Below are 10,121 nucleotides of genomic sequence, written 5' to 3'. Positions count from 1 at the left end.
TTGTACTCGCTTGCCCCAGGCCTTCACCTTTTGGCCCCTATGAACAGATAAACTCAGGACCCTCTCTTCCAGCCCTAGAGCTAATAACTAAAGTGCAGACAGAACAGCAGAGCAGCCTCGTCTTAGCTGATTAGAGTGTGGCTGTTGACGAGTTTGCATTTCCTGAGAATCGGAGCAATTCACTTTGCAGGGTTCCATTTCTCACGCAGCTTCGTGTCCCAAGAGTCACTTTTCAAAATCGCTTTTAACTTATTTTGTTGGCTATACGGAGAACTTCGGGGGCATCCTTAACGTGGGACTTCAGGGGCATCCTTAACGCGGTTAATTGTAAAGGCACTGCTGGAACCAAGAGAATCTCAGACGCCAAGGTGCTTCCCTTAACCCTAGAGCCTCCGGCGTGTGCGGAGGAGGTACAGGCAATGTAGGAACTTTAGAGGTGGTGGCAGGTGCCAGGGTGTGGCTGCAGTTGTCTACCTTTTCTCTTCCAGCAGAAGGAGCCACGAGAGAGAGAGAGAGAGAGAGGAAGAGTGAGGGAAGAGGGAGGAAAGAGGGGGAAAACTGGGGGAGGGAATAAGGGGGAGGGCGACGAGGGGGGAGCGGGTGGCCACCGGGGGAGCGCGCCTGCGAAGCTCAGGCTCGCACGCACGCCGCCTCTGTTTGTACACAGTGCGCACCCGGCCGCCGGCTCGCTCCCCGCTAGCTCACGCTTCATTGTTCTCCCAAGTCAGAAGCCCCGCAGCTGCGGCGGCGAGAGCGGAGCAAGCCGAGCGCACCGTCTGCGGGTCCACAGGCGCGGGTGACCCGAAGCCGCCGCAGGAGCCCGCGCCCCGCCCCGCCCCGCCCGCCGCGCCTCAGCCGGGACCCACCCGCAGCGGAGGCTGAGCCCGGCGGCGGCTCCTCAGAGCTCACCCACCTTCTTGCCGCCGGAGCGCTGGCAAAAGGGGAAGAAAGATTCCTCTCTTTGGCCACCACTCTTCCTCGGGTCCTCGAAGAATTTGTTTAAGGTAGTGCTGCGGCCCGAAGACATCTTTTTGAATTCTCGGGCAGGGGCGGGGTCTGCCGCTGCCCTGCGGTGCCACCTCAGCGACGCTGCCCTCTGGAACGACCCCTGACCAGCCGGGGTCACGTTCGGGAGACAGAACCATGAAGCGCTCGGCGGCCGCTTGGCTCTTGATCGGGCTCAGCCTCGGTGTCCCCCAGTTCTGCAAAGGTGAGGGCGACGGGGCCCGGGCCGCTAGGTGCGGGACAGGCTGGAGTCCCCTGGGAAATGCCGCGCAGGGGGCTGGAGGCGGTCCCCGGGGCGCACCTGGGGCGGTGAGCGCCGCGGGCGGTACGGAGGAGGCGATGCGCCCCGCTTGCCTCGGAAAAGTGCTCGCAAAGTCAGAGCGGAGTGCGTGGGGCTGAGCGGGGAAGAGGGTGAGGGGTACTGGGGTGAGATCGAGGAAAGACGGGGACCGAGGGCGGTGGGGGGAGGGAACGGCGCTCTGGGGAAGCAGAGGTTCCTCGGCTCCCTCGGCCCGCCGGTCACTGCTCGAACCCCCGCTGGGCAATGCCGGTGATGCTAGCTACGGGCCACGGGCGGGGCTTCCGCGGGGGCCCGAGCTGGGAATTAAGCTTGCGGGCGTCATCTGCTTAAAACGCGAAGAGGCTGGAGAGCCGCATGGTCGTCTGTCCCCCGGGTACGGCTCTCCGATGTGGGCCGGGGCTGAGCGGTTTACAAATCCAAACCTGGCCCAGGGAGTTCTGGAGGTGGGCGAGGTGGAGACGGGTCTGACGAGTCCGTTCGGCGTTCTGCTGCCTTCCCCGGCAGGACTCGCTGCGCCGATTACAGAAAAACCCTAGGAACCCGCCTCTCCTCTAACCCCAGGGGCTCGGAGCTTGGCTCAGCACTCCCTCCGGGTGCAACCCTAACTCTTGGTAGTAGAGAATCTTGCAGTGGGAGACATCCTCGCTCCCCCGCCCAAGAGCAGAAAAGTTGTAAGAGCTGGTCTGGTTGTGTTTTCTGTGACTTGTGTGAAAGAAGCCAGCCTACAAAAAAAAAAAAAAAAAAAAAAAAAAAAAAAAAAAAAAAAAAAAAAAGGCAGGGCTTCAGGGAGTCTCCTGCGGAGTTGTATAGACGAATTTCTGGTCCTTTGCGGAGGGTGGCTTGTCAATACGAGCCCTTGTCCCGGCCACGTCACTGAGCGGGTCGGGGCTGAAGTTGGCGCTGATAAAGGGCAGGAGGAGCGACAGGGGGCCCAGGGGAGACCGCGCAAGAGGGACTTGAGCCCCTTCTGCGCTCACGGATAAGGACAGCCGCTTCTAAGGGGTCCGAGGGTAATAGAACCCTTAGCAGGCTGCTTCAAGTGGAGAACTGAGTGCACTACAGGGTTTTAAATGTGCCTCTTAAAAAGGATAGTTGAATTAAAAAGCGTTGACTCGAATCCATTTGAAATTCACACCGCATGAGTATTCTACACCATCCATGCCTGCATCCATCCATTTATTTGTTTCATGGGAAAACCGTGAGCTCTTGGGCAACTGTTTGCCCAAGAAGCTTGGTATTCCTGGATGCCCTCACTGCCCTGCCAGTAGCGATCCATGGCGGTGCTCCGCCTCGGCCTCCCTGTCTCCCCCAGACTGTGGCTATTTTCCCCAGCGTGTAGGCGTGTGTGTAGGTGTGTGCCTTGCCAGCGTTTACAAAGTGCCCTTCTAGTTATCAGGCAGAGGCAGTCACTCCACTGAAGGTTAAGGAATGGTAATGGCTTTGTAGTTGCTCGGCTGAGTTCCCTAGCGATATGGAAAAGACAGGGCTCCCACCACTCTTATTTTTCCTTTCTCCTGTTTCCCGTCTGGATTCCTTCAGCCCTACGTGCCTTAGCAGGAAGGGGAAGGGGAGAACTGCAGGCACTCCCTTCTCTTCCTCCCTTCCCCGCCTCCGTTCCCACCCCAAACACGAAAACACACATTCACCCACTCACACGCACCTACACCGTGCCACCGCAGCCACCATCTGTCCCCGAGCTGAGGTGGAGTGCGGCGGGGGTGGAGGAGGAGATAACGTGTCTAGCGTGTGTGGCCGCGCTCTCCTCGCTAGGTCTGGTTGCGGGAACCCTGGGGTGCGGTGAGTCTTGGCTCACTGCAGCCGGTAGCTCTGCCTCCTAAAGATACCCACGCCTAGGGCACAGCTTACTCCGCCAGACGAACCACGGTGTTGCCGGGGCTCTCCATTCCCTCTCCCAAACAATAATCGGGCAGCGGCATACTCCATATTCTCCATATTCAAAAGGATTGCTCCTTTTTTTTTTTTTTTCCCCCAGCCAGCCTGTGATTAGAGGGAAAGAGGGATTTAAGAAAGAAACGGATCATTTTCCATGAGCCCTTTCTGTTAAACTTGCACCTTTCTAATTTATTCTCCTTCAGCCCTGCAGAAGGCAGAGTGCAGCTTGTGTGACAGCTCCAAACAATTAAACTTTGAGTAAACTTACTGAAGCCAGTGTTAACACTGAGAATTTCCCTTGGCATTCCCCTGCCCCAGACATCGTTTATCTGATGTAGCCTTTTAGAAATTGGTGTTTCCCTGTGTGGGTTGCAGTTTACGTGTATTAATGATTGGGATATGGTAATTTCTTTTATTAGCCGTTTTTATCTTAAAATTAAACCAATGGATCAGTCAGATTGAATATTTTATTAACTCTTAAATTATTCATCGCTGTGGGTTGCTCTGAAAAATCCAATAACATGCATACAGTTGCAGCAAGCACGTGACATCTTATGCAATCTGTCCCTGTGCCTGCAGTTGGTGCCTGAAGTCTTTAAGCAAATGGCACTGTCTAAAAATGTCTAGACATGTCCTAAATACTATGAATCATTGGCATTTGAATTTCCTTTTTTTAATCAATGGTGTTTTTTAGTTATTCTATGTGAGAATAAATTAGTACCTGAACAGTCTCACTCAAGATAATAACAGGATGCTTCTATAATTAGTATAGCAATATCTACAGTGAATAACAGGTTTTTGTGTTTTTAAAAATTTATTACACATTAGTGTCTTCGTTACTTAATTTACATGACCGTGAATTCTGTACTTTAAAAATAAGTGCTAATTCAGATGCCAAAGGAAGCACCTAAAAATAATTTTAGGTGAACTAAAAATAATAAAGTGAAGATAAAGTATGGTGCTTTGACAGTTTGACACTAATGAAAAATCTTGGCCATCCCAAACACTGTGGTGATACAGCACACTTTGCCCTCTCTGTTCCTGAAAAGGTTTTGCTTATTCTTGAACTATTTCTTTAGAACTGAAATTTATTTTGTTTTAAATATGGATATGGTTTTGGGAAAACGTTTATAATAATAAAAATTATGGTTAAAAGATTGAAATGCTACTTTCTTCCTTCTATGGTCTTGAAGTTACAAAGATCTTCAAAAGTAGGGAAAAGTATTTCACTTCAATACTCTAAATTAAAACTCTCTTGTATTTTTCTCAAGTATCTTAAGATCAGTGTTCATACATGTACTCAGGATCTAAGGTATTTTTTGTAAGAATTTTAATAAAGTTTGCTTTTATTGCCAGATACGTGTGATTTTTCCTTCTCACAAAATTATAGCAATGTAAAGCAAAAGGATAAAATATACAATACTAATATAAAATAGCTTAGTTACTCAAAACCATTGCAAAATATAAGTTTGACAGTTCCTAGGGTCTAAATTAGTAGTCTGTACTCTTAATTTTACTGATACTAAGATAAAAATTTCAAATAGGTCATTTGTTTTCAAAACTTTTAATTTTTTTAAGGGTTTTACATAATGGGATGGACTGTATATCTTATCATTTGTGCACAATTAAAAAAAAAAAAAAAACCCCTGCCTGATCTGAGAGTTTCATAAAGTGTAAGAAAATAATTCTGGTATTTGTAATATACTGAGTACACTTGCAGGTGCAATAGCTCTGAGTATGATACATGATGTAGTAGGTTCATCATATTCTTGCCAAAACAAACAAACAAAAATCCCATAAAACAATGGAGACTTTAGAACTCAGTTCAAGACAGAGTAAATCATTATGAGTAGGTACTGAAAAACAAACAGCAAATTTTGTAAATACGCAATTAATGATATGACTTCTCATAGCTAATCATTTACTTTTTACACAGTTGAGTATATTTCCTAAGTAGTTTATAAACTGAGATTATTACGAAAAAAAAAATAGTAGAAAATGAGAACCGAGCCATTCCTATTATTCAATTCTCTCTCTCTCTCTCTCTCTCTCTCTCTTTTTTAAAGATTTTATTTATTTATTTGAACAGAGAAAGAGAAATCACAAGTAGGCAGAGAGGCAGACAGAGAGAGAGGGGGAAGCCAGCTCCTTGCTGTTCAGAGAGCCCAGTGGTTGCGGGGGTGGTGTTGGAGGCTGGATCCCAGGACCCTGAGATCATTACCTGAGCTGAAGGCAGAGGCTTAACCCACTGAGCCACCCAGCCGCTCCTATTATTCAATTCTTGTCTGTGTTGTAGGGAAGATCTCTGGCATGTTTTTTGTTTGTTTAATCATAACACATGGTATGATTGTAATATCTTTTGGTTAATTAAAACAAACAATGTGTTTATATACAAAGAGTCAAATGATTGCCCATGTGAAGTAGAATGAGTATTGGAATTTTTCTCATGGTTATCTGATAATGTTAGAAATTAAGTACTATACATAGTTAAACTGAATAAATTACTACTTAGTTGTCACTGGAGAAACCTTTAAAAAGTCTTTGATTTGAAGAAGTTTTTGAAGGGAAAACCCAACAAGGATCAACTGTGCCCTTGCCAGCAGGTGTCAGGATTATCAATGGAGATCTTTTAAAGAAAAGTTGGAAAAAATAAAAAGTAAACTAGTAAAGGTGAATCTGCAAATCCATGGAAAGTGACTTTCTGCTCTGTATGAAACTGATGTTGTTAGTTAGTTTTCAGTGCTCCCCGGAGATGGAGAGGGACGGTGAATTGTAAGAACCTACTGCTTTTACCATAATTTTTTAACTTGGAAACAGAGTTACTCTAACTGCCACAAACAAGCACATGTCTAGGTTGAGCCATTATTTTTCAGGGGTCTCTTGAGAACCATCCAAGGAAATGCACATAGAGCTATGAGGTACTTGCTGTGAAGCAATTATTGCTGAAATGTTTAGCATACTCTTAAGCATACACTCCATACCAACTCTTAAGTTTTATAAGTAGAAAATTCTGTTAGATTGATTTGCATGCGTCTAAGTTCGAGTGCACATTTGTACACATCTATAGTACTGATGAGAGATCACTAGTTATCATTTTCTATCCACAATAGTAAAATGTATGTTTCCTGGAGCTTGCAAGTATCTAACTAGCATAAGTCATGTGGCCAAAAGAGACCAAATGATACAATAAAGTTTTGTCAGTATCCATTTTAAGCAGTTATTAATCCTTATAATGGGCCTATTGCATATCAATAGCTTTTAGTAACTTGACATCATTTATTTATTTTTAATTGATCCTTAACTGATAATCATTCCTTTCAGATTAGTTCTAGCATCTGCTGATACAGCCCTTCAAACTGGGTTACAGATTCGCCACTGCACCATTTCTTACACAGTTGCTGACATCATGCCAAACAGTCTGTCTCCAGTTGCTATCCTTTCTGAGTCACTCCTCCTAAAATAAAAATTCTTTTCATTTCTCTCAATCTTCATCTTTCTCCTCTTCTCTTCCTGCCTCCCCAACATTTCTTTGCTGAATAGCACCTAGGGCACCTAATCCACTATAAAATTGTGTCATCATTATGACGAGGTTGCAAATCTCCAAAACATTGTGGAATTGGCCATTTACTTTTTGTGTGTGAAGAAAAAAAACTTGATAATGTGAAGCCTCTATTACTAAATCCTGAGGTTTAAAACAGAAATGGAAATAAGTTAAGATCGTAGTTATGGAGCACCTTGAGATTTCCCATCTTGATTTGATAACAGTGTCCTGCCTGAAACTATCATCTGAGCAATGATTTACATCCATCGTACCTGTAGAAAACTTTCTTGATTTGTCTGTAACACATAGCTGAGAAACTAGAAGAAAACATCAAAAACTCATGACCACCTACAGTAGATATTGCATTAATTCTTAAATCATATAGAAAAGTCCATGTTTTTAAGTTCTTGGGCTTTCTATAAACTGGATCCAGAAATGAAAGTCACCTGAGGTAATAGGTCAATCTTAATCAGGGCAAAAAAACCATAGCAGCTCTTAGACTGAAACGGGACTTAAAAATCTATGCAAAAGCAGCGATCCCTTACAGTATGAAAACCAGAGACATTTATGGAGGGGGAGAGACTAAGTATAAAGGCCAAAAGGCATTCATGTGAGAAAGAATACTATAATAATTGGTGCCAATATTGGCCTTGCATCCTAGACAAAGATTCACTACAATATGTTCAGCATTTGAGGGTACAAAGGCAGTAAAATGCATACATTATTGAAGAGATTTTGTCAAAAATGTTGAAGCTTGTAAAACCTGCTTAATGGTGGAAAAGACAGATATCCGAAGAATTTACTTGTTTAATATGCTATTTTCCCATCATTCCAGAAACTATGCTATTATATATTTTCCAGTGATTCTTTTTCCCCTAAAATAATGAATGAAAGTGTTAGGAAATACAGGACTCAATTTTGTATAAAATAATACAGATAAGATACCCTGCAATTATTTGGTTATATTTTAGAGGAAAAATGTGTTGCTATTTTGTTCTTTAAAATATGCATTATTATAGTGATAGTAACTGTGTAGGATTTGTTCAGCAAGAGATTTAATAGTGCATGAAGCAGAATGGAGGATTTAAGTACAAGAATTGAAGTGAAGGCTTTTTCCAAGTACTAAAGTACTTTGGAATGTGATTGTTACTATGGAGAAAGAAGATTTGAGTCTATATCTTAGCTTTACTTTTTCCCTTTTCTAAAGCAGATATGGATCAGACTGATTAAGGATAATTTAATATTGTATAACAGTCCATAAATGGGAAGGCAAGGGTTTTAATCTCATGCTAGATGACACTGTTGATTTGAAACTAATCTATCAATGAGGTTAGGCCATCATGTATTCTTTAAGGTTTATGCTTGCTGTTTGATAAAGTTTCTAATTTGGGGAATGCAGAACAATCCTCTTGAGGCTTTTCTTGCTGTACTGAAGCCAGGATGACCATGTACATTTTACTGATGCCAAAGAGTATATGAAGACAAACATAGTAAAATGGGTTCATGACTCTTGAACAGAAAAGAGTAGAAAAGTCCAATGAGAACACTGGAGAATATTTTTATTTGAAATAAGTTGATGACTCCCTCCCAGTAATGTCTGCCACCTCTAGGCATCAATCTTCATCCATGCTCATATCTTTCATGCCCTTCTCCCCTCATTTTTCTCTTCAAATACTAATTGAACTCTCATTTTGCTTTGTTTATTCATCTTTTTTCCCTTGGAAGAGTTTAATTTTGTGAACACTAACTTTTGAAATATCAGCTATGGACAAACAATAAGCAAATTACCATCCAAAATGTTTTAGTATTTATACTGCAAGTTCTTGTGTCACATTTTGGGGCTTCCTATAGAGACAGGGCTTATAAGGATGCTAGGCAAAACAAACAATCCAACTAAACAACAACAAAACCCCAAATAGACCATCAGTGTACATTCAAATGAATGGAGCTATGCTGCCTCATCAGTATTCCTCAAGAAGGAGCCATACATTTTAAACAGCAATTTGTCTTTTACAGAAAAAGTAAGTCAAAAGTAATTTCATGGGTGCCTGGGTGGCTCAGTGGGTTAAGGATCTGCCTTAGGCTCAGGTCATGATTCCAGGGTCCAAAGATCAAGCCCCACATGGGCTCTCTCCTCAGTGGGGAGTCTGCTTCTACCTCAACCTCTTTCTCTGTCAAATAAACGAAATAAACTCTTTTAAAAAGTTTCAGAGACTTTAAAAGCTTTGTTTCTTATTTAACTGTTTTTGTTTTGTTTTGTTTGTTTTTACAATCTGTGTTGTAGAATGAGCATACTTTGAAAATAGTTACCAATGCTCCTGCAAAAGTGTTGTTAAAAATATAATATTAACATATAGGCATGATGTAAAGTGCTTTCTATGGTTGTTTTGCTTCAGTTAAAAGAAGAACTACCTCTAAGTGATAGACTTCATACTTAAATACAGGGTTCTGATTGATTTCCAACTGACTATAATTTTGACCCAGAAGCAGTAATTTTTCAGGAATCAGTTTGTTTTTTCCTTTCTTCTCTTTACTTGGGGACTGACACCAGTCACTTTAAGCATCTTGTTAGACAAGTTAACAAGGGCATTCACTTTGATTTCTCTCAAATACAGTTAAGAGGTATAGTATTTATTGAGTTCGTGCAATGTGTTCCGCTGTTCTAAGTACCACTGTGATTCTTCTATGTCTGTGGAGCCCCAGGTACTCTTGTTATTTACACATGAATAAGAAGACAGAAATAGAGGTTAAATAATTTCCCAAGATCACACAGTTACCAAGTAGCTTGTTAGAATTAGAATCCAGGTTAAATCTCGAGCCTGCTTTCTTAACTATTAAAGCATGCTGTGTCAATGAGTGACACAGCCTGTGTGTCCTGGGGATAGTTTGTTAGATGATCTTCTTATTTATGAAACACACACTTCATATCTCTTACTATTTAACTGGTAGATATTTTGGAAAGGGTAAATTTATTTCTTCTCTTGGGACAATATTTTTAAATTTTTCTAATTTTAATTTCTAATTTTCAATGGTAAAATTTCACATTCAGAAATAAAAGTTGGTGTATGCTCTCTTTGGTTAGAAAGAGTTAATGCATCACCCAAAAGAACAGCAAAGATAGGGAAAAGAAGAGGAGCAATTGGGAAATGATTCAAAACTCATTTTCTTCACAGTTTTGTCATTCAGTTTATTGCAACATGATTTTTATACTTTTTTTTCCCCTTTGGTTTTCCAGGATTCTACTGCTCCTCTGCATTGTTTCATTGTTACTCAATATAATGTGTGAGAGCATGCTCTCTTTGTAATTTTCAGATATATGATATAGGACGAAGTGATTTTAAAGGTTAACAAGGTTTTTATTTCTGTTAGCTTAATGAAGGT

General features: G+C 42.4%; 1 protein-coding gene across 1 annotated transcript in view; it reads left to right on the top strand.

Annotated features, from left to right (window-relative positions):
* Positions 1 to 619: 619 nt before the first annotated feature.
* The window catches only part of EDIL3 (EGF like repeats and discoidin domains 3), a 406,610-nt gene continuing 397,108 nt past the window's right edge, over positions 620 to 10,121 (top strand). The window contains exon 1 of the mRNA XM_059418197.1: positions 620 to 1,210. Coding sequence (XP_059274180.1) covers positions 1,144 to 1,210 — 67 coding nt within the window. The 5' untranslated portion in view covers positions 620 to 1,143. The remainder of the gene's footprint in view (positions 1,211 to 10,121) is intronic.

This window comes from Mustela nigripes, chromosome 12 (assembly GCF_022355385.1).
Source record: "Mustela nigripes isolate SB6536 chromosome 12, MUSNIG.SB6536, whole genome shotgun sequence".
NCBI classification, from domain to species: domain Eukaryota; kingdom Metazoa; phylum Chordata; class Mammalia; order Carnivora; family Mustelidae; genus Mustela; species Mustela nigripes.
Note: the sequence above shows the minus strand (reverse complement) of the source record. Positions and strands in the feature narration are given on the sequence as shown.